The sequence below is a fragment of the Podarcis raffonei genome, chromosome 1 (genome assembly GCF_027172205.1).
Source record: "Podarcis raffonei isolate rPodRaf1 chromosome 1, rPodRaf1.pri, whole genome shotgun sequence".
In the NCBI taxonomy this organism is placed as follows: domain Eukaryota; kingdom Metazoa; phylum Chordata; class Lepidosauria; order Squamata; family Lacertidae; genus Podarcis; species Podarcis raffonei.
This window is the reverse complement of record NC_070602.1, coordinates 116105283-116130167: the sequence shown is the minus strand read 5'-3', so window position 1 is coordinate 116130167 and position 24885 is coordinate 116105283. Positions and strand designations below refer to the sequence as shown.

Genomic DNA, 24885 nt, shown 5'->3' with positions numbered 1-24885 from the left:
GCCATCGTCCAACGAAGGTAGGCGGCAAGACTCAGAAACCGTTTGTTAGAAGCAAGCCCCAAGGTTCATTTTTTTTACAACTTTCCAAACTTCCTTTTCCAAACCGACCCCCCCCCCCATTCACCACGAGACAAAACAGACTCGGTTAGGGACAACGCATTTCTACAAAGGTGTTTTGTTTTGTTTTTCTGCGGAGGGTAGGAGCTGCAGCCACACTTTTATATATATTTGGGTACATTCTTGCCATATCTGGAGCAGTTCCAGTGTTTTTCTTTAAAAAAATATGTTTAGGGGTACTCTCATTTTCCTACTCATATTGAAATACTGCCCCTCAATGAGGCCAAACTTAGATTCACAAAATGTTTAGGGGTATGCGTACCCCTGCACCCCCCAGAAAAAAAGCACTTTGCAGTTCTAAAAAGGTAAATGTGTGAAATGGCAGAGTGTTTGGTATAGTTAATGTGCTTTTCCAAACTCTCTTGCTATATGCTGGGGCTTTCAGGATTACTGGAGATCCTCCTTCAGCAAAATTAAGCTGATCTTTATATATTGTGGAGTTCCCACGGGATGAGCAATGGCAGCAAGAAAGGTTTTCATCCATAGCCAGTTGCTTATATTACACTGTTCACAAGGGCAAAATTTTAGCCATGATTGCAAATCTTCTGCCTTAAGCCACCCAATTCTAGTAGCTTTCTATATATATATATTTAAAAAACCTGTGAATAAGCTGAAAGCTTTCTGCTCATACTTCAAAATGGTATTCAAAAGTGTTTTGAGGGCAAAACAGCAAGATGTGCTTTAAACTTGCTCTCGCCTGTTGCTCTGTCAGAACTAAGTTCCACGGGCTTATCTGGAGATACAGGTGCTTGCTCGATACGATCTCAAAATATACAATCACAGAAACATTCACCATAAGCTTCCCAGCTGAATATTCTTCATGACTGCATCCGTCTGAGATACATTGGAAAGAGGCAATGAGCAGTAGTAGGGTCCGCTCTGCATTGCATGGGTCAGGTTTAGACAAATGAACAGAGACCGTTAAAGGCCTTTCCATTCGACCAGAAACACAGGAGAAAATAAATAAATCAAGCCACATGTTTGTGGTTTACCTTGATGAACTGCCCTTACAGCAACCAAACTGGAGCACATAGAAATGCTTACTAAAAATAGAGAAAACACATTTCTCTCACACAGGAGGATTAAGTGTAGCAACAGCAGCAGCAGCAGCTGGGTGGCAAGCTGCCAGCACAGACAGGCTTGAACCAATGCCCCTTTTCTATGTGCGACAAAATAGGCCACTGTTGTTGTTTTTTTGTGGGGAGAGACTGTTCTTTTCAGAGAAAAAAAAGATGCCTTGTACTGCTTATGTTATTCTGAAGGTCCTTTCCAAGTGCGGTCACAAATTTGACTGGGCTGAAAGGCATTTTCAAATGCAGACTTAGTGCCAAAATTATGTCCTCTTTTCTTTGTTCTCAAGCATAAACTCTGAAATTGTAAGCCCTGGGCACTTCATATTAAGTTCTTGCCCCGTGTCGGCTTAGAAACAAAGAACACAATGATGTTGGGATTTTGTGTCCAGGTATAAGGGTATTGCTTCTCAGAGCATCTAGTGGAGACGGCAACATCTTATCGGGCAAACCAGCGTAAGAGACTGCCTTTTCCTCTACGCTCCAATGTAATATTTAAAATGAGTATCCTTGAAACAGTACCATCTATGGATCAAATAGAAACGGAAAGCATAAATGCAGAAGCATTAGGGATGAGCACTTTATCACTGTAGAAGGCACTTTCAGTACTCTCTCTAAAGCTTAAGTCAGAAATGCTGTAAAACCTGTGTGTTTTAGCTTCTGACATGTGGGGTTAAAGTGCTTTGTAGGGTGGCAAGATGGTAAACTCTTGTGGTAAACTGAAATAGCCATTTTGTATACATCATTTTCCCGTTAGCCACATGGACCTTTTGACCTAGAGCCAGCTAGAAATGTAAGCACAATTTTGGAATGACAAAGCTGCTAGGTGTACTAGATTTAGCATTATTCAGGGGTTATCCTGCAATCGTTTCTTTTTTCACCACTCAATCCTATGTGTGTTTTCTAGGAAGGGCCACTGAATTTAATGCGTCTTATTTCAAAGTCAGAATTCATGGCATTTCAGCCCTCGTGCCATTTAGTTTATTTCTTCTAATGAGAGCATTAACAAGCTAATGCAGTGTGCAGTCACACCTAGTTTTAGCATCTGATACTTCCATTATCTTTTAATCTCTTACGGTAACACTCATAGGAAGATGTGAGATGCATCAAAGGCCAAGCTTTGAAAGGCAAGGCACCTCTACTGGACACTGATTTCTGTGATATGCAAAAGCTTCTGCATGGTGGTAGAAAAACACACCAGAACTATAGCAGAAATGAAGAAGCAGAAACACTCCTTGTCTGTACCTTGAATTCAATTGTACTTCTTAGTTTTCCAACTCCTTCGTTATCTGTGCCTTTAAATAGCAGAAATATCCCAGAGAATAAAGTGAACATTTTTTTTGGGGGGGGGGTAATCAAAGTTTATTTAACGTAGTTCATCCCTGAACATCTGTTTAAAAAACTACAACCCAAACCTTAAAGAGAAATCTACTGTCTGACAAGGTTAAGACTAGAGCTGACACAATATTCCTACAGCACACGATAACTACAAACTGTTAAGGCAGTAAATATTCTTCCCATGTCTTGAGAAATAACTCGACGCTGCGGTAACATGTACCAACCAGGGCTCAAGATGCTTAGATAGCCTTGACCAAGTTATACTCCACAGGAGGTCAAAAATGTTGGCTACACACTTATGTGGAACTATGTTGCTGTGCTGTTTTAACTTAAGAAATTGAGCTCTTAGGGGGAACTTGGGGTGTGGGAAATGCCTTGCTTCAAATATAATCAAGCATTTTGTTGTCCATAAAAGTGATTTTACCCAGATACTATTGGGATCATTTAATATAACCTGGAACCCTTGCTCCGTTCCTCACAAGAGTATTTACATCTATCACCAAGCAAGGATAAATTTTATTTATTAGTGAAGCTCCCACTTCTACAGAGGACTGCAAAGTACTTTTGCACATGAATTTCTAAAACAAGGGACAATAACCTCCACTTACTCCCCACCAAAATAAAATCACATGGTTTCCTACACAAACTGAAGACACGTTTATTTTGTTAATAATCCCTTCACGTTTTGAAGCCTGTACATGTTTGCAACATATATACAAAATGCAAAGGGTTATTTGAAGTGAGAGAGACAGACAATTTACTGAGAACAGTCAATCTGAAAGAACGAGAGGTGTATGTTAGGAGCCCTTACTAAAGGAGTTCAAAAAAAGATGCAAGCAGTACACCTGCCACCCACATTATCTATTTTTGCCTCTCTCTGCTCCTGCTTCTCTCTCTGCGCTCCATTTTACTGTATTTGTCTCTGTAGCTCTCTCTCTGTTGCTCTCTGCGCACGTCTGAGCTGCAGCTTTTTGCTTCACTTTTCCTGTGCCGCTGCTCCTCATTCGGGCTATGAGTCCTGTACCTCCTGTCAACGTCTCTCCCGCTCCTTTCCTCCTTGCTCTGGCTCCTGCTTCCGCTCCCGTACCTTTCAGATTCTCTTCTCTTGTCTGTGTTATCATTTCTGCTTGTTGTGGGCTTTCTTCTGCTCTCAGAGGAGCTCCATTTGTTGTTCCCTCCAGAACTATCTTGCTTTAAAAGTCCACACTTCTCTCTATCTTTGTCCTTGTTACCATGACTGCTGGAGGGATCTTCATAAAGTTTTCCCTTAGTCTTCCCCTTCTCTTCAGAATCACTGCTGCTAGCCTCTGAAAACTTGGCTTTTCTTCTTTCCTTAGAATCCATCTTCTTTTGTGCTGCTTTATCTCGGCTGTCAGTCTCACTATCACTGTTGCTTTCTGAAGAGTCACTGGAGGATGGGGAAGAGGACCTGCTCTTATGTTTCCTGTGTTTACTTTTGCTTTTTCTCTTCTGCTGCTTTTTCTTCTTTCTATCTCTCTTCTTCTTCTTCTTCTTTTTCTCCAGGCGATCCAGTTTCCTTTTATTTTGAGCATGGAAAAGTAGAGCAATTAAGCAGGGAAGTATGGCAGGGGAATAATGTTATATTTTAGAGGCCAGACCTTACACAATATCAGACTGTGATGAGTTTACTATTTAAAAAATAAGAACACACTCTACTCCCAAACTTGCCACCTGCTGATGAAATGTAAGGGGCAAAAGGGAGCAATTAGCACCTGGGCCATAAAGGTAGTTTTGCTTTGGGGTTGTTTTTTTTAAAAAATAGACATGTTCTAAATATTTTTAAATAAAACATTTCTTCCAGTGTTCTAGGATCTAGATATCTTATTTACCTGTGAGTAATATTATTTTTTATAAAAAGTTTGAGAGGCACAGTATCATGGCTCCAGTCCTGTCAAAAGGGCTTGCTTCTGCACTGCTTCAGACAGTGGCCAGGTATGGAAAAAACAGATAGGGTAGGATGCTTTTTGCCCCCCTAACACACTGTCTGGGGCACATGCTTTCCCCCTCTACCCCCTCCAAGCCTGAAACCAGCAAGGGGCCACGCAGGAACAGGATCCTGCTTGCGTGGATGGGGAATTGTATGTGCTTGCCTAATTCTCAGCCCATCCAGTAGCAATGGTTGCACATGCATAGCCTCGCCTGATGATCAGTGACGGTGCAAACACACTGTTTGGAAGAGGCAGCATGGCTGGGTTGGATATAGAATCCCTTCCTCCCTACCAAGCATAGCTGCTTATTGTCTGAAGGTGCTACATGTGCCCCCTCCAAGATGCTGTGCATGCAGATGAGTGTGTTTTATTTAAATTTATAGTCTTGACTTTAGACACTAGTTGCCCAGGGCAGCTAGCAATAATAATAAACAATTTTTTTTTTAAAAGACTCCATCCACAATGAAATGTAACACTGTTGGAAGAAGTAAAGTTGTTAATAATAATAACAATAATAACAATAATAATAATAATAATAATAATAATAATAATAATAATAATAATAATAATGGCATTCTGCCGTTTTAAGAGGCTCAGTTATGTGTAAGTCCTAGTTTCCCAAAACTGTTGTGGCTAATTTCATTAATTATTCTGGATTAAGGAGTTTGGTTAACATTTCATCCAGTAAGAACAAGTATCATTTTTCCCCATATTGTATATATTTTTCAACTGAACATATTTACAACTGTAGAAGGTTGTTGCCATATATAATTCATTCATTTCATGTTATTGAGAGAGTCCTTCTGTCTGCCCTTGATGAATATATAAAAAGACAGCATTCAGACTTAGAAAGAACCAGCCGAAACATCTCCTCCATATATAGGCCTAAGAGCACACCATAGACAAAGTAAATAGAGGGAAAGGTATTTAAGAATTTCAGCTTTAACTCCTCAACCTTGAGAGGTTCTACTGAAAACATGGGAAGTGCAAAATTTATTAAAGGTGCAGTATATTATCACCAACATCGCTTAGGATTCATCCAGCCCCAATATTATACAGTGGTATCTCGGGTTACATACGCTTCAGGTTACAGACTCCACTAACCCAGAAATAGTGCTTCAGGTTAAGAACTTTGCTTCAGGATGAGAACAGAAATCGTGCTCCGGAGGCGCAGCGGCAGCAGGAGGCCCCATTAACTAAAGCGGTGCTTCAGGTTAAGAACAGTTTCAGGTTAAGAACGGACCTCCAGAAGAAATTAAGTACTTAACCCGAGGTACCACTGTGTGTTTATATATATGTGTGTGTGTGTGTGTGTGTATGAATAAAAAAAACTTTGGGGTGTCTTGTTGGTAACTTTTAAAGAAGTACTACTATCTGTTAGCATTATAGTTACCTCAGAAGTTTCTGTTTTTGCTTAGTTGTCAAGGATTTCAAAAATTCCACTTCTGGATCATCTTCCCCTTCACTTGCAACAAATTCCTATGCAATGAAAACGGGAATAGGTTGCTATGGAACACAAACAGAAATGGCAGCACTTATCTTATGCCTTAATGACCAGGACAAACAATATGAATATTATTATACAGTCGTATTTTGGCTCCCAAATGCCTTGCAAGTCGAACGTTTTGGCTCCCAAATGCCACAAACCCAGAAGTGAGTGTTCCGGTTTGCAAACGTTCTTTGGAACCTAAACATCCGACCCGGGTTCCACAGCTTCCGATTGGCTGCAGGAGCTTCTTGTAGCCAACTGGAAGCTGCGCCTTGGTTTCTGAACGTTTCAGAAGTCAAACGGACTTCTGGAACAGATTCCGTTTGACTTCCAACGTACGACTCTATTATATTAGGACAACAACATGTTATTTTATAGGTGACTGAGTAAACATAAGGCTTTTTTGAGAAGAAAATGAGTTAAGAATGCCACAACAAAGCGATCTACGTATTTGGATAGAGGTTTTTAAAAATTACTTAAATGAAGTAGCTTTGTAAAGTCATGCTAAAAGGAGACAGTATGGGAATAAATATTCACAAAGTCCCAATAATTCTGAACTGAAGACCGTACTCTTTATGGAGGCATTGACTGGTTGAATAGTTTACTTGCCAATTTTAGGCTTTCCCCTTTTCAAACGTTATGTTTCCATTTTAACATTTAGGATCCTTTTATGTGCTTTGGTTTCTCATTTCTTGCACGCTGGTCGGAGCTCAATTTTTATGAAGTACAACTCAAATTATACATAAAATGCACACCCCACACTGAGGGCCAAGTTAGATGTGACAGCAGTTGGTCCATGTCTTTAAATGCAGGACTTGCATGTAGAAAGGAGAGGGTGGAGATGTCCAATTTTTAAAACAAAGGTTGCGTGTGAGTGAGAAGAGCAGAATCCTCATCCCTCCTGAGGCTTATCTCCATGCAGCACTTTTATCTCAGCCAGGCACACATCTAATATTGGAGTCCCCATTGGGGGGAAAGTGTCTGAAGAGGAACTACGGGGAGAAAAGCCACAGGGGTCACGTCCTTTCACCTGTGTCCTTTTTTTAACATTTAAAATCAGAACCGCTCTCCATTTTTTATACGTGACTAGGGCAGGCTTCCTCAAACTCGGTCCTCCAGATGTTCTGAGACTACAATTCCCATCATCCTTGACCACTGGTCCTGCTAGCTAGGGATCATGGGAGTTGTAGACCAAAAACATCTGGAGGGCTGAGCTTGAGGAAGCCTGGACTAGGGCAACTCTGTGTTTTAAACACACAGATCTGCAATCTTCATGTGTAACTTGTCCAAGAGTTTGAGAAGAGATTAGGTGATGCATCTGAAGGTCTCAGTTGACAATTAAGTTGCATTCTGGAGCACATACTCTCTGGCCCTCTCAGCCCAGGTGAGCCCCAGTGATACCAAGGATCCAGAAATCTCATGCACTTGATGCTGTACTTCCACCCAAGAAGCAGCTTTAAAAACTTTCTCACCAGTAAATGCAAGGCTAGATGGCTCCAGTTGTCTCCTTTGGATGCCACCAATGAACAGGAGAGAGCCAGTGGAAAGACCACAGCGGCAGACCCTTTGTCATCTCCCAACCCCGGTATGCCTTGACTTGCTATGTGTTTTCCAAACTTGCCTGTACCCTCTTCCTGGAGCACCCAAGGGAAGTATTCTGGATTGCACCTTCCAAACATGGCATTGCCTGAAGGACATTTTCATTATTTCCCCTCTGGCTTCACCCACTGGTTGCTCTGGCTAAGGCAGTCTCTTAGGATAAGGCAAAGGTAGCAGAAGCTAAAACTATTTCCTCTGGCAGGTATTAAATCACTACTAACCCACAGGAGGCATTTCATTTATTAAACTATGGGTTGGAAAAATTATTTTACACCTGTCACTCTGGATAACAAAAAAAGAAGAAGTGGAAAACACAGTAAGTTTCGGGACACACATCCCTTGCTCTATCTATTCAGCTTTCCCATGGATATGCATATTATAAAAACATTAAGTAACAATTCACAAGCAATCACATTTAGATTTACAGACATTTTCAGCTTACTGATAAAAAGATCATTACCTGTGATGGATCATTTGCGGTCAAGTTTCTCCCCAGTACATTTTGTTTCAGTGCAAACCCACTGTTTCTCATCTCCGCTATTAGCTCCGAGGGGTGCATTGATGGCCCTGTTCACCAAAATCACAGTTTGAATGTATCATTTATATCTCTCTACCTTTTTTGGGCTCCACAGTGGGAATTCGGTTGAAGCTTTGTTAAGTAAAATCACAGCTAAATCAACTCAATAATCTTCTGCTGAGCAAATAATCAGATATGATTTTCTAAAACAGCAGTCTGGAGATTCAGATGGAAAATAATTGCATTTTTCTTTAAGTGCAAGGGGATTCTCTTCTTATGTAACTTTGTCATGTTGAAAACAATATATTTTAGGTATTGTCTGCCTGTAAGCTTTTGATAAAAGTACAAAAATAAAATAAAAAAGCAAGCTTTGAAAGCCATGCCAACTTTAAGATGCAAATGTTTTCTGACACCAGGAATAAATACGAACACATACTTTTAAGAGGGATACTTTAAAGATGTTAGAAAAAATAGTTTTCAGAAAATTAAATGTTGTTTAAAATGCTTACAATATAAATCTCAAATGAGAGCATGAAAGTCACACGGCCCGTGATTTGTGGAAGGTCTACAGAATCACAAGAATTAGATGTCTTAAATATTTTATTTTTATTCATAAAATTTATATACTGCTTGATTGTAGAAAAACCTCAATGAGGTTTTGCTATGGGTAGATACAAATGTAATGATTCCTTTCTCCTCACTGTGATTAGTGGCTCAAAAATCGGATTGCTCTCTTCCCCTCTCTGCTATGTTTGCCCAGCCCAGGAACCTGCCTTATTATTATATCTGTACCAACATGAACCACATTTAACCTTAACCACAGCATACTTGGCATGTATAGGATTGGACTATAACTACCTTTTTGCTCTTCAGGTGGAATTGCATGTTAAAATTGTTCTTATTCTGTTTTTTTCCCCCCCAACCTGGCAAAACGCCAGTGTGTTACACTTAGCCATAAGTATTTTTTAAATTTGTACTTCCAAACGATATTCTGTCTCATCAGCATGATGGCACATTCATTATGGAAAAAAGAGGTGGTTTGCTGCATTTGGTACTGGAAGCCTCTTAGCATTACTATGAATTAGATAGTTATTACTTATCAACTGATAGTGTTCTTGTTGTCAGTAACAACAACTTAGGCGGAGCTACACTGCTTCATTCTCACCTTTTGCTGTTTCTATCTGCTGTCATTCATTTATTAGCCAAACTTTTTGTTTAAAGCAGCTCTCAGAAATTGTGTGAATGTGCCCACAACCTGCTTTCACAGCTCAACACCTCTGCATGCTCAGGTACATGTTTGTCTCTCACAAGGGCATGCTCCCAGCCCAATGAAAGTTGGGGTGCCAGAAGTTGTAGGGATAAAATATCAAAGATCGGTTTTGGAGGTTTCATTCAGAGAGCTGAGATATTTTTAAGACTCAACACATAAAGTACTCTTGTGCTGCTAATACTGTCTCTTGCTAAATGTCAGCTGAAGTTATTTCCAAATCAGTGCGCTTACGATTTGCCTGCCTTAGAGGTTGGGTGTGCATATAGGATCATATAAGGATAAAAGTTGTCCGCAAGCAAGGCGCAAAAGAAGATGAACTTTGGATTTTTAACATCCCGAGTCACCTTCCTTGAGGTTATTGATTTGCCACCACAGGCCCTCTCTTCAGAAGTTGCTGTTGTTGGTATGTGATTTCCTCAGTAGGGTGGGTTTGAGGCTGAAGCAGTTACGGTTTCTAATTCAGCACACTAAATGCCAACCTTAACTGCTCTGTAAAGCTTGGCCCTGTAATCTAGCCTTATGTTCTGTGTTTTATTTATTTATTTTTCTAGTTCACCGCCAAACAGCACGATATCTGAGAATCCTAGTGGTTGTTAAGAATGCCTTTTAAAGTGGAACACTTATACAGAGTTTAACTGCTAGGCCAATGTTGTGTGTGAATGATATAAACATCTCTCCTCCCCCTGCCCAATATAAAATGAAAGCAGTGTCTCAATAGGCTCTAAATCTTCAGTGAAATGTATAAAAAAGACATTAGAAGAATACAGATTCAGCTGATGTCAAAGAAAAGAGTAATTTGCAAAATGAGGGTACAAAATGAATGCTCAGTATTGCTATAAAGGGTGATCCTTTGACGGATACGTAGAGGTGCTCTTCAAGATGCTACTAATATGTATACATACACACATAGGCTGCAATCCTCTACATGCTTACCGGGGAGTAAGTCTCACTGAACTTGCGTCTAAGCAGAAATGCATAGGATTGTGTTGCTTGAGTTGTGGTTGAAATAAACACAGGGCATTAATTAGGAAACACACAGGTTGGCAGTTGCCTCCCCCATTGGTGTTTCAAACCATGTTGTTATTCCTCAAGATTGTTCCTTTCTCGTAAGGTGGTATAAAAGTAACCACATCAAATGCTCTTAGATATACTACTTTTCTTTTAAATAATGCAACTCTTAATTATATCAAAGAACAGGCCTTTGAATCTTGCTTAATGCACTCTGTCCTCTTTACTGAAATCTGAACAGGGTAGCAGTGTGTGGCATTGCAGCTTAAGCAAATCAAAAAGTGCATGCTGATTCACAATTGAAGGTGATTTCTGTACTTCTTAGCTTCTTAAGTTTAGATTTGGATTTCAAGAGGTAGAAAAAAGGAACAATAAGCATGACCAAGACATAGGACAAAATGAGGGCAGGGGCAAGTCTGGTTCTCCAGATCTATTCTGGAGCTGTTCTCATAAGGGGTAGATAATGAAGTAACAGCAACTGTAATTTAGGCTGTTCCCATAATCCAGGGGTGGGAAACTCTCTTGGCCCAGTAGGCCAGATCTTTATCATGCACCCACCCCATCCCCACAGGCCACCTCTGACAGAAGGGTGGGACTACTCATTTAGTCATTTTATGTCAGGTGATTGAAACCTGTCAAAATGCAGCACTTTGTACAGCGCTTCGAAAATGTCTACAATCAACGGGTTCTTGGGTGCTTGAGAAGTGCTGCAGGAGGGGCTTTGCAAGCCCTATGCTTGGTGCTTGCAAAGCACTTTGTGCAGCTTTTACCGAATGCTTGAAACCAGTTGATTGCTGGGCTTTTGGGAAGTGCTGTCGAAGGGGCTTTGACAGAGTCCACAAAGCCCATTTCAAAGCCCTGTCCTCACCTGCCCCACATCTGATGTCATATATGTCATCACATGTAAGGCAGGTGGATATGGCTTTGCTGAAATTTGGCCTGAAGACTGGGGGTTCCCCAACCTGCCATAATGTCATGTTAGTGAAGGGCCTCATTCTCCAAGCCCAGTCCGGCTCCTCCTTTGTCAAACAGCCCCACTGACAAGGGAAACCTGTAAAGATGCTTTGGGGGAAATATATGTACAGCCAGACAACACAAATGTAATTAGAAGCATTTCAGCAAGGACAACAAATGGTGATATATTAAAAGTGTGAGTGTGTTGTGTTAGAGTGGGAAGGTCAAGAATAGAGAGAGAGACAAGGAGATTTCATTGAGTCCTGCATGCAGAGTTCCACCTTGACATGGTTAGCTAAAGGCAAGCCTCAGAAGGAGACAATTTTTGCACAAGACTCAATTGCTATTAGGAAAATGCAAGGTTGCTATCGGTGACTAAAAGTGAACATGCTGCCCTCTAGTGGCTTAGGATACATTCTGAAAATGACAAGTAAATCAGAAACCTCTACAGTATTTAAAAACACACACTCTCTCTCACACACTCTCTCCTTCAAACTCATGTAAGGTGGCAAAACTTCATTACGATTTTTTGAAATGTGGCAGCCCTTTTTACTGGTTGCTTTTGCTTATTATGTCATCATCAAAATGGCCAATGCCATCTTTCTCTAACTTTTCTAATTTAAGCTATAACGTGTGAACAAAGTGAATCAAACAAGTATAACATTTTAATCTGGACTCTGCTGAGAGGGCACACTGCACAACAGTACAGTGAACAATTCCATTTTTTCCTCTTTGCTAGGAGTGATTTTGTCATGGTGTGTTGAAACGCATCGGGGGCAACCGATGTCTGTTTTCACTATGCCACGAATTCTGTCAAATTTAGAATATTTAAAATAGGAATTGGTTTCCCTGCCTTGCTGCAATAAAGTATGTGCCCACTGACCATTAAGTACGGATGGTTAGCTATAGGAAACACAGGTTTAACATGTACAGTGGTACCTCAGGTTACATACTCTTCAGGTTACATACGCTTCAGGTTACACACTCCACTAAGCCAGAAATAGTGCTTCAGGTTAAGAACTTTGCTTCAGGATAAGAACAGCGGGCTCTGGCGGCGCGGCGGCAGCAGGAGGCCCCATTAGCTAAAGTGGTGCTTCAGGTTAAGAACAGTTTCAGGTTAAGAACGGACCTCCGGAACGAATTAAGTACTTAACCCGAGGTACCACTGTATTCATAGGGCGATTCTTCAAGCAAGTGTGTGCAAACTTTCTTTGCACACCTCAGTTTACGATCGATGCTGACAAATAACCATTCTATTTCCACAGCTTCTAATTCTTGTTGGCTTCATTCTTAAAACATTTTCCAATATCTGTATTGTTTTTTATACAGTCTTGGTTTAAGAACAGCTTAGTTCATGAACAACTTGGATAAAGAACGCTGCAAACTCGGAAGTAGATGTTTTGGTTTGTGAACTTTGCCTTGGAATAAGGGCATGTTTCGCTTCCTGTTGAGTGTGTTCCATTTGAAAATTGAGTCCCCCACTGCTATGGGAAAGCAAGCCTTGGTTTAAGAACGCTTTGGTTTAAGTACAGATTAAGTTCGTAAACCAAGGTACCACTGTATTTTGTTTTTGTTTTGGAGTCAATATTTTGCTTTGCATCCATGATAGCACCACACAGACACATACATATGGATTGAATGAAAAAACCTACCCTAAATTTTAATGCCCTGGCTGCATTTTGAAGTTGCTCTAGATCGCACTTCTAAACCTATCTACTTGGCCGCAAGTCGCACAGTAATTAAAAGGATTTATATTCCATCTGAAAAGAAGACATGATATTTAAAAGGTGTAAATCTTAAACAAACCCTGACTGAGGGCCAGACAGTAAATTTTAAGATAGCAGCAATTGTCAATGGCAGCCATGTTCTGTTGCTACCTGTTGTACAGAGAGTAAGATACAAAATATAAAACTAAATCCCATGATAAAACTAAGCTGATCCCATGATATCACCAAGTTCTGCAGTTCCCTGCTCTTGTTTTGTGTCAGTAGAACCCGTTGGCAATGGGCATGGTGGAAGAGCACAATGTGGAACATTGTTTTGTTTTAACATGAGGCAAGTTCTACTGTAACAGAAGGAAGAGAGGGAACGAGTTTCCCAGTAGCCATATTTAGTGGTAGCCACACGTTTCTTGCAATGTTCAATCTGGCCTTCAGAAGAAGCAGAAGTAATTGTGCCCCTCCAGCAGTTTTGTCATAGTTCATCAATGGTATAAATAATTAGCATTTGCTGGTAGTTAACTAGAAGACAACGGGGTGCACTCCCGTTGCTCGGTCCCAGTGCCTGCCAACCTAGCAGTTCGAAAGCACCCCCAGGTGCAAGTAGATAAATAGGGACCGCTTACTGGCGGGAAGGTAAATGGCGTTTCCATGTGCTGCGCTGGCTCGCCAGATGCAGCTTTGTCACGCTGGCCACGTGACCCGGAAGTGTCTCCAGACAGCGCTGGCCCCCGGCCTCTTAAGTGAGATGGGCACACAACCCTAGAGTCTGTCAAGACTGGCCTGTACGGGCAGGGGTACCTTTACCTTTACCTTTAACTAGAAGACAAAAAAGCTAGATTAACATTAGGGATCTTTTGGATGCAACTGACCACACCTTCAGGAAAATACACAGTGCCAGTTCACCTCAACTGATAGAGTTTTGCATTTAATTGCTACCTTATATTGATTATGAACCTGGAAAGTTACAATCAGTGGGGAAAAATATTTTTTAAAAAAATCTAAAACCAGCTTAGCCTAAAGAAGCATTTTGATTGCCTAATTTAACTTTGTAAAGGCTGTAGTAAAGCTTATAGCTGGTCTCGGTAAACCTCGCAGCTGGAATATTCTCACACTACCATGTAGCTTTCCAGTGATCAAAGTAAGTTACTTTATATATCAAACTAAGATTTCATAATGGAAATAAATGCAACACCAGGGGGGGTGCAGTTGTCATGAAATAATTACACTCCTGGGAGATTACAGACAAGGCTGTACCCCAGGGGTGTGATTATCCCATGATAACCACATCCAGTGAAATTGCCTTATTGCAAAAATAATCTCCATTCACCAGCAAGATATATTATTCAATAGGAGACTTGTGAAAGCGGAGAGATTATATTTTTTTAAAGGTCTGAATCACCAACTGGATTAGTACTATGGTCTGTATACAAAGGGAAAAATGAAACCCACACAGACAGAATGCATGTTATTTCTTCTGTCTGCTACAGTATAGAGCTGTGCTGTTTTGTATTGTTAAAAACAGACACCCATTCTTAAGGAACAAGGCACTCATCAGCACCAAACAGGGGCTTTAAACTGTATGGGTGCAATCACCCTGATGCTATTCTGTAAAAAGCAGGGGTTGCTGGTCCAGAAGGGCAAAAGAAGCGCAGCGACCCACCAAATGCAGCCACTTCCCCATAACAGCCCCAGTCTCCCTCCCCCCACTTAATCAGAGTGCTAACCCCCTCCCACTTGCACACTAAAATCACCCATGGCCTATCTTTCTGCTTGGAATCTGCACTGCTGTCGCCTGCCCCCCAACTCTCCAGAAAGGGGCAAGTGAGTGATAAAAACACCTATTTCTGCAAGCCATTTCCTATAGAAAAACAGTCCTCAGGCAGGGCAATGAGACCCACCGTCCTCTAAATAGCCTTCTTTCCTTGATTGGAAACACCTAGCCAATCAGGACACAGCTATTTGCTGCAATTTACATAAAGTAGCTTGTTCAATCAATCAATACCCACAACCAATACATCAGAAGTACTTCAAAAATATTCTTTCCCCCCACCGCCCCGACCCACCCACAATTTTATTCTGATTCATTTAGGATACACATTGCTGCTGATGCAGTTCTGTGCTGAGAGAGAGCAGCTTAGCAAACACACCACTTCAGAGGTTTGGCAGGAAAACAGCAGAAGGAGCAGACAGGCTGGGCTGCTTTGGTTTAAAGCAGGGACAAGAAACGCCGACAAGAATGTTTGGTTTATGTGCTGCACTGGGAGAAAAAGCTCTCATTTCTCAGTGTAGCACACACAAAAAGCTCTCGCCCAGCCCTTAGCCTCACTGTTTCTGCTCCTCCTACCCGCTAACCTTGCTTTTTCCCTACCTGTTCCTAGCCTATTTATTTCTGCCCCATCTCTTAAGCACAAGGAGCTGCTGACTGTGAGACTCCAAGATCGGGTGGTAAGTTGTAATGGAAGAGGAAAGAGAGATAAATAAATCTGTCCTCCCCATCCCGACAGCTCCACCAGCCCTGGATGCCATCTGGTTGGGGCAGATCAGTGTAGGATGTGAGTGGAACCAGCTGCAGTTGATTCCTGCCATGCAGCCAGAGAGCTTTGAAACCAGCACTGCTAGGTTCAGTGTCTTCTTGCTGGAAAGCCATCCCTGGATGGCACCTTCAAGATTGTGACAAGGGTGAGGGTGTCCCACCTTTCCTCTAAAGGAGGCTCCGGTATGAAACTTCCCAACTGAAATTCATTAGCAAATCTGATACCGTGGACTCAATAGAGAATGGGCTGGCTATCTCACTGACTTAATTTAGGTGCTGATTTCCACTATCTTCCTATGTCAATTCATCACCAGTGGCTTTTAAGTAGAAATTGGTCATACACACTGTGATGACATATGGCATTCATCTATGCAAAGTAACAGGATGCATCTACTGTTATATCTTGGACTGATCGACCTCTAAGCTTCACTTTGTTAAACCCATATTTTACTGCAACGTACCTGTTAAGCCTAGTATTACGCAGGACTCTGCTATTTTTACTGCAGCAGATGATCAGTTACCCCTCTGGAAATTATTTCCAACATACTAACAATGCCCAAAATTTTACTCCAGAGTTTTAACAGAGGGTGCTCCAGAGACATCAAAACTATGAAAGTAGTCTGCAAACTGCTGAGGTTTAATAAGCAATTCACAAGAATAGACAGAAGATAGACCATAGCTCATTAGCCAAAAGTGACAAGGGTAGCTTTTCCAGGCACTTCATGGCCTGCCTTTGCAGGCTGTGTCTTTGTGAAGTGTATTTGTATGAAAGAGAGAGTGATGCATCTGTGTCTATGGTCTATAGGTGTGTGATGAGTGTCTGCATGTGCTATGTGTGGAGTGGTTGTATGGTAAGGGACAAGAACTGTACTTGTTATTAGACAACAACAGCATCATTGTGTGTGGGGAAAATTCAATACAGTCATACCTCTGGTTGTGAATGTGATCCATGCGGGAGGCACGTTCGCAACCTGCAGCGTTTGCAGCCTGAAGCGCTGCATCTGCACACGCACATGACGTGATTCTGCGCTTCTGCGCATGACATTTTGTGCTTCTGCGCATGCGCCAAAACCCAGAAGTAACCTGTTCTGGTACTTCCGGGTTTGGTGTGGTCTGCAACCCGAAAATGCGTAACCTGAGGTATGACTGTACTGTGTTATTTCCAAAATCAGAACCAGCAGGACACGGCTGGCAAGCATGAGGACGTCTGGTGGAAGGGGTGGGAAGCAGCAACGAGTTCTCTCATTCTGTGTTGTGCTATGTCCCCAATGGCAACCATTTTGTGATTGGCACCCACAACACTTAGAATTGGAAATGTGCCCAATGGCCAAAAAAATGGGTGACCGCTATACTATAGTGCGAGGTTATTGCAGAAACCAAAGTTGTTGAGTGCAAAATACTGATGAGAACTCTAAAATGGCAGGGCTGAATCACGAATGCTACAAAGCAAAGAAAGTCACACTTTCTTTTCTGGTACACAGGGAAGCCTTCTTTCCCTTCCACTGTCAATTACTATCACTGCCAGCGGTTACTGGAAAGTTTCCCTTTTCATTCTAAAAGCCCCAAGAGGACCCCCTCAGCCTAAGAGAATCCAGTCTGCGAAAGAAGGTCTCTCTCTCTCTCTGTGTGTGTGTGTGTCTCTCACTGATATGAATAGATAGCAACACTGCAGATCACCAGGGGAGGTGAGAGAAGAGCAGGGATTTTAACTTAAAAGTCTCCTGGGCCTAAGGATGTATATTTGTTATACAAATAGCATGGATATACAGTGATGCCTTGGTTTAAGAACAGCTTAGTTTATGAACAACTTGGATTAAGAACGCTGCAAACCCGGAAGTAGGTGTTTTGGTTTGTGAACTTTGCCTTGGAAGCAGAACATGTTCCGCTTCCTGTTGAGTGTGTTACATTTGTAAATTGAGTCCCCCGCTGCTATGGGAAAGCACGCCTTGGTTTAAGAATGCTGTGGTTTAAGAACGGATTTCCGGAACGGATTAAGTTTGTAAACCAAGGTACCACTGTATTTAAGTTAAAGAACTGAGGACAAGAACATCTACCATTTGAACCACTAATAAAGGCAAGGCAAAAATCACAACAGTTTGTAATATTAGAGAACTAAAGAACATATCCCTCTACAGTACTTAACTTGTTGGCAGAAGCAAAAAAACTCCACCCGTTTCAAGAAAGAGATTGATAAATTTAGGGAGACTATTTGCACTTGTCCACAATACACCAAAACTTCAAATTATTTTCTCAGTTCCCTGAATGCTACCAATGTGGCATGTGGCAGAATGTGCAGATACATTAGCTGAACAAGAATATTCAGGGCACAAAACAGGGCCAGTGACAGGTGTGGCCTGGGACTCCCCAGACAGAGAGGACTAGGGAGCCTCATTTGGTCCTCTGTTCCCTGCTCCTGATTACACATTTCTTTCTCAAGCTCACAATCCTATGCACACTTCAAGGGACTAGTATGTCCCCTTGAAGTCAGTGTGGTTTGCTTTTTAAGTATAGGATTGCACTGTTACATTTTATTTTTTTTAATGTATATTCTTAATTGGCTCTGAGAGCAATGGGCAGGTATCCTCTCTGTACAGTTCCAGAGAATACTCCTAGCATCCTGTCCTCCTTTTTTTCCTGGTACTTAAGGAATTCCCCTGTGCCTTGTAGCTGTAGTGTGAGTTGTGCCAGGAAATCTAAGAGCTTTCCATCAGGATGATGTCATTGCCCACGCATTGGAAGTGATGGGAGGGGATCAATGCTGCATGGGGCCACAAATGCACCCAGCATATTGCCTTAAGTTTTTCAAGACACACTTCAGTCCCTCTGGCAACATACTGTAGTGCTCCAGCGTAGCTTGGGAATCACTGAATCAGATGGCTCACAAAACACAGAAGGAACATTATTCCTTTCAGAGAAGTGGCACGAAAATGCTTCTTCAAAACAAATTCCTATGCAAGCGCAAGAATGGGTTTGAGAAAACATTTCAAAACGTATTTTGACAGAATGATAAAAATACATTTAAAGTGCTTACCTGAGCCATCATTGGAAACAGAGCTTGCATTAATCCCAGAAAGGCCGAACAAAGGGCATTCTCTGTCTGTGTTCACGTGGCCCCATTTGTGACATTTAATGCACCTCACATTCCTCACCTGAAACAATGCCAATATTGACATAATTTTACTCTTCAATATCCCCGTCTGTCCAATGAAACAGCTGCATGTTAAAAACCTAGTAAAATATTATGTACATCACTGAACATTTGAAATTCACCATGAAAACAGGAGGGGAGGAAATGCACAAAACTTGCCTGGATCCCAAATGGCTGGTCTCTAATGTTCATGTCATCCTTAGCATATCTGTTAAAGTACAAGAAAATATATAAGTATACATAAGCGCAACACTTATACTATTATTGGGGATTCAAATGATGTAGAATTAAGAATAAAATAGAGCAGTTTCAATCGTTAAAACCTTGGGTTTAAATGACATCAAATACACTACAAGTTTGTGAAATTACAGCATCATTATTTAGTCAAAACTGTCATGTTCAGCAAGTCAAGGAGGTTTCACTTAAGGAAAAAACATGTTGTTTACACACTTTCTACCATGGTTATTATTTTTTAATATTCTAATGATTTCCTGTAGCTTTGAGTTTTCTTGACTGCTGTTTTGTTACTCCTGCTTCTGTTCTGTCATCAAGATGTATATAGTTTTTCCATTTTTGTGAACTTCTTTTTAGACTTTTAACTGGAAAAGTAGCATTAGAACTGATTTAAATAAATACATGCATTGAGTTAGATCCATGTCTTGCATGAGAAGAGAGGCATTTGAGTAAGATGTCCTGTTTGAATTCCACAGATTCCCCCATTCTGCTGCAACCCCCACCTCTTCTGATGCTGTTCTGTTTAGGGAAGTTTTTAATATTTACTGCTGCATTGGTTTTTAACACTCGATTGGAAGCCGCCCAGAGTGGCTGGGGAAACTCAGCCAGATGGGCAGAATATAATAATAATTAATAATAATAATAATAATAATAATAATAATAATAATAATAATAATTCTGGAGGCAGGGACCAGAACTCTTTTCATACTTCCCTGAATCTTCCCATTGTGTGATGAATGTCAGTAATACTAGAAGTTTACTCAGCTGAGTTTGGTCAGCATTCTTCTTTATCCACTCACCTCTCCACAAGTTCATGGATTTTATATTTATTTAGATCTGATATAGGAGCCCTAGGACTCAGCTGATCCACTTTTGAAAAACAAGTCAAAGATAATACCACTTGAGAGGGCCTTTTTCTGTTGTTTTATTTAAAGAAGATTTCAACCTTGAGGAACTAGGAAAACCTTTTCAGACTTAAGAGCACATACTTGAAAATAAACTCTGCATACGGCATTATCCAAATAAGAAAGGGATAATTCTTACTTTTCACGTGGAGCTACCTTCTGCCATTCAAATTTGTACTCAGTCTCTCCTTCTTGCTAAAAACAACAAATATAAAGTCCTGTTAAAAACACCTGGTTTAAAATTTATGCCAAATATAATTGGGGGGGGGGATTTCAAAATTACCTCTTTGCTCTCTTGTTTCATTATCAGCATAGAAGGAAAAGATAAGACAGAACATTAGAAAAGACAAGTAGATATCAATATTGCAGGCAACATCCAGATAATAGGATATCATGAATCTTAAAAATCATAGAGCACTTATTAAATTAAGTATTTTCCTTATTTTAAAAAATGCACATTTATTTGCAGTCATGTAAACCCCAAAGTCTTATTTCTAGACTCAGCTATGAGGTTGCAATAATACATACTTCCTTATGAGTAAATCTTATTAAACTTAGTAGTATTTACTTCTGAGTAAACCTGCCCAAGACTCTGCTTTAAGAGTCTTTTCATAGTATTCAAACATTGGATACAATGTAGGCTCAAGAAATCCAATAACTTAGTTCTATGAGCTATTATGCAGGGTTCCAAGCTCAGCAGAAAGGGATAATTTATATATTTGCATTGATGTTATAAATTACCTTTCTTTGCTCCTGGTGGGGCCTCATACATAAAGTTTAGACCATTCTTCACACGCTCATCACCCATAAGCAATCTATACAGAAGACAATGAGAATGATCACAAAGAAATAGGAGATGGGTGTCTTAGATACTAAAACATTTTAAAATAAATGTTGACAACAAATAATGGTTCTGAAACAGATCATATACTTTTTAAATGTTTACTTTTATAGACATCTAATACAAGAAGAACATTTTTTAATACTAGTGGTTATGCTTAAGAAATATCTCCAGACTTTTTGGTTACATTAAAATATTTTAGCTCAACATTCTAATTTTCACTGTATAAGCAGAGATAAGCATATCCTTCATAAAGTAATTACCATATTTTTCCATGAGACTAGGTTTTCCATAAGACTAGGTTTTCCTCCTAAAAAATAATGTCCAGAATTTGGGGGCGTCTTATACATGGGGGCCATCTCCCCCCATTTTCTTAAACCAGAGTCCCCCAAAATAGGGGCCGTCTTATACATAGGGGCGTCTTATAGATGGAAAAATATGGGAATACATTTAAAGTGCCATATTCTGAATGCAATGCCCAAAGTACTGGAATTCTCCAGTTCAACTGAATTATGAAAATTCAAAGTACTATTATTAATTCCAATTGTATTATTTGGTTTTGACTGTACTGTACTTTGATAAGCTTTAGGAGTGGTGAAACTGGTCTGACACCAGATCTGTTGGAAGCAAGCTAAGGAGCTAGGTAGTGAACTGCAGACCTGTTTCAATCATGCCAAGTTCCATCTATAGGCAACTCCCCATTTACGTGTGGGTTACGTTCCAAGGCTTAATGGTTTAAGGGCAAAAAGGAGAGGAAGTACAATACCGTTGTATAAGTGTTCTGGAATAGCAATGGCTTCAGTGAATACAACTTACTATTTTTCAAATAAAAGTTTGAGACTCAAAAACAGATTAGTAGTATGAGAAGTCCCAAACCTGAGATGCTTATATGTGCTAGATTTTAGGAAAACAAAAAGTAGAGTTTATTTTTATCTACTAAAATGTAAGATTTAATGTTGTTTCTCACCTGTTATCATAACATTCCTGCTCTTTAAGGTATTGCTGCATTAACTCTTCTTGTTTCTTTTTGTCGTAAGTTATTTTCTGTTCTGCCATCCATACCTAAAGGGAACAAATATGATATAAGTATTTCCACTTTATATGCAATCCGTACTGAAATTCTGTAATCCAAATAAATTAGGAAACACTGCCAGCATATGTGTGAACACAGTTACATGGTTTAAGAGATTAGATAGTATTTTGACTATCTGGTGTGCTGGTGTGGAATTTGGAAAATCCCACATTATCCAGAAATTGCTTACCAATACACTAACTTTGCAGTTCAATTTATTTCAGTGGTATTAACTTCCAAGAAAATAAGGTGTTAACCACATATTTAGCATTTTGTCCTCATCTGTAAAATGCCCAGCTTTCAGGGGTTTGTAGCGGTAGCGGGGCATCTAAATAACTGTCAGATAAAGATGACAAAATGTTAACTTTTAAGCTTCACCATTCTATCATATATTTATACCCTGCCTTTTCCCCTGGCAGGGACAGTTTAAGATATAATATGCTCTGCCCATGCTAGATGGCATTCACCCAAGTGTTCTTGAAGGATATTATTGATCTTTTAAGTGAAATATATAACTTAACGTTAAAGTCAGTATCCATAGTGGAGTGGATGATAATAAGGAACGTAAAACCCATACGTAAACAAATAATCCAAGGGGACCCATGTAATTACACACCTGTCAGCCTCACAGGTACACCCTTCCCCAATATGACCCAGGTAGTTGGGTGACAATCAAGAGTAAATTGAGGGGGGCAGGCTTTAGGGGACAGAGAGGAAGGGGAAGTACATCACCCATGGTTTTCACAATGACAGTTCTCAATGGCCTGTATCAAATTGGCGCTTACTTGCTAACCTTGAGAGTAAGACCTATTTAGCTCACTTGGGGCTTACTTTCGAACAGGCATATATAGAATTGCCCTGCTGAACAACAAGGCACAGAATATGAAATACCGTATTTTTCGCTCTATAACACGCACCCGACCATAACACGCACGTAGTTTTTAGAGGAGGAAAATCTGTAGGCATGCCACCCATAGGCATTTCCTCCATAACACGCACAGACATTTCCCCTTACTTTCTAGGAGGAAAAAAGTGAGTGTTATGGTGCAAAAAATACGGTATTTTAAGCGCTCATCAAGGGCATATAGAACTGTAGAGTTGGAAGGGACCCTGAGGATCATCTGATCCAACCCAACCTAATGCAGGGATATGCCGCTTTCCTCTACAGCAGAGGTCAGCAAACTTTTTCAGCAGGTGGCCGGTCCACTGTCCCTCAGACCTTGTGGGGGGCCAGACAATATTTTGAAAAAATAAAATGAACAAATTCCTATGCCCCACAAATAACCCAGAGATGCATTTTAAATAAAAGGACACATTCTACTCATGTAAAAACACGCTGATTCCCGGACCATCCGCAGGCCAGATTTCAAAGGCGATTGGGCCGGATTCAGCTCCCAGGCCTTAGTTTGCCTACCCATGCTCTACAGCAGGGATGTACAACAGCTCGATCGCGATCTAATGGCAGATCCCTGCGATGTTTTGGTAGATCACGGTCGATCTCTGGCTCCCTTTCCTCTGCGTAGGTAAATCTGATTCCTGCCGCGTCCCCTCCATTGTTTGAACTCAGGAAGGGAAGACGGAGCTCCCTCTGAGTGGCTGTTTTCATCCATAGTGACGCTTTTGTGAGTGAGTTAACTTCCCCAACTTCCCTTGCCTTCCTCCCAAAAACGGAACTCCCCTCCCTAAAGAAGCCTGCACCCCTAAAAAAACAGGGGTAGATCACTGCCAGATTTTAATTCTGAAAGTAAATCACAGTCTCTTGGAAGTTGGCCACCCCTGCTCTACAGGGATTGAACCTGCAACACTGGCATTATCAGCACCATACTCTGTCCAGGGTGGTTTAATTTTAAAAAGTAGTAAGAGGACAGATGCTCCACCAGGGTCAGCCCAAGACATTTCGGCAATTGAGGCAGACCCCAAAATGGTAGCTTCATTTCTACCCCACCCCACCCACCAGGGAAGAAGGGGTGAGAGAGGATCTGCATCAGGAACAAGAGGGGAAAGAGAATATTTACAGATAAATTGCAAACAGATAAAAACACTGGCAGGATTATTGTAATAACCTGCAGTTACATAAGAGTATATATTTAAAGAAGACAAATAAATGAGTAAGTTAAGTGAATTTGGATATGCAGAAGATATTAAAAATTTAAGGAACTGCAGAAAGAGGGGGAAGGAAGTCAAGTTTTAAAATGTCAAAATGATTGTAAAAACAGTGAAATGTATAATTTATTTATTTTTTAAAGGAACAAGAGGAGAAAGAAATCTGGGCATCGGGATCTTCTGCCCTAGCGTATGGATCCAACTCCCTTCAGGCCCCCCCCCCAATAAAATATTTGAGCGGGCTGGGCCCCTCCAAAGTTGATGGGCATTGCCATTCAATTGATGCTGTGCACCATAATCTTGTGATCCAGAGGGAGCGGCTTACCTGCCTGCTGCCCCGTATTTTATTCAAATTGGCCTCCCTGCTGTCGCCAGAGGCAGTCGCCCCACTTTGCCTCTTAATTTCGCCCCCCCTCCAACGTCCCATGGCTCAAGTGGTCACAAAACCAGGGCTGCGGATGCTGGGATGACGGAAGGGATGACCTGAAAATATTCCAGGCTGTGAGGGTTCGCTTTGTGCTATGAGGAACCCACCCCCCGAAATCCTAGAACCGTAGAGTTGGAAGGGACCCCGGCGGTCATCTAGCCCAACCCCCTCATCTCTAAAGCACCCATGGCCGAGGGCCATCTGCTTTAAAAAAAAGCACCTCCGAGGAAGGAAAAGCCCCCCCACCTCCAGAAGGAGGCCTTTCCACTATAGAACAGAAGACAGAAAGCATATCCCACCATCCACTGGAAGTTAAAAGGGGGAGGCCTCCCAAAGCGAGGAATACAGGCCGACTCTACCACGTCTGAACGCGCCATGGGTGGACTGGCGGTGTGTGAAGCGTGTCGGCTGGGTTGTGGGGAAAGGAGAAACCCGCTGGTTCATCTCCTCCTCCTCCTCACCTTTTTGATATTGGACTTGGAGGCCGGGTGGAAGTCCTTCTTGCACATGAAGTTGGCGAATGATTTCCCCATGATGGCGGCGGCTTCGGCTTTCGGCCACCGGGAATTCGGGCGGCGGCGGCGGCGGCG

General features: G+C 41.2%; 1 protein-coding gene across 2 annotated transcripts; it reads right to left on the bottom strand.

The window, feature by feature from the left end:
• Nucleotides 1-3158: 3158 nt before the first annotated feature.
• CIR1 (corepressor interacting with RBPJ, CIR1) lies at nt 3159-24856 on the bottom strand. Of its 2 annotated transcripts, XM_053359178.1 has the most exons (10): nt 24757-24856; nt 21661-21755; nt 20594-20667; nt 20136-20146; nt 19992-20047; nt 18873-18921; nt 18597-18714; nt 8023-8129; nt 5868-5953; nt 3159-4062 (listed from the first exon to the last, which is right to left on the bottom strand). In XM_053359178.1, the coding sequence occupies exons 1-10, from the start codon at nt 24826-24828 to the stop codon at nt 3387-3389; spliced, it is 1344 nt and encodes a 447-aa protein (XP_053215153.1). In that variant the 5' UTR covers nt 24829-24856; the 3' UTR covers nt 3159-3386. The 2 variants fall into 2 exon arrangements, with proteins under 2 accessions (XP_053215153.1, XP_053215162.1); XM_053359187.1 differs by lacking the exons at nt 20136-20146; nt 24757-24856.
• Between the last annotated feature and the right edge of the window lie 29 nt (nt 24857-24885).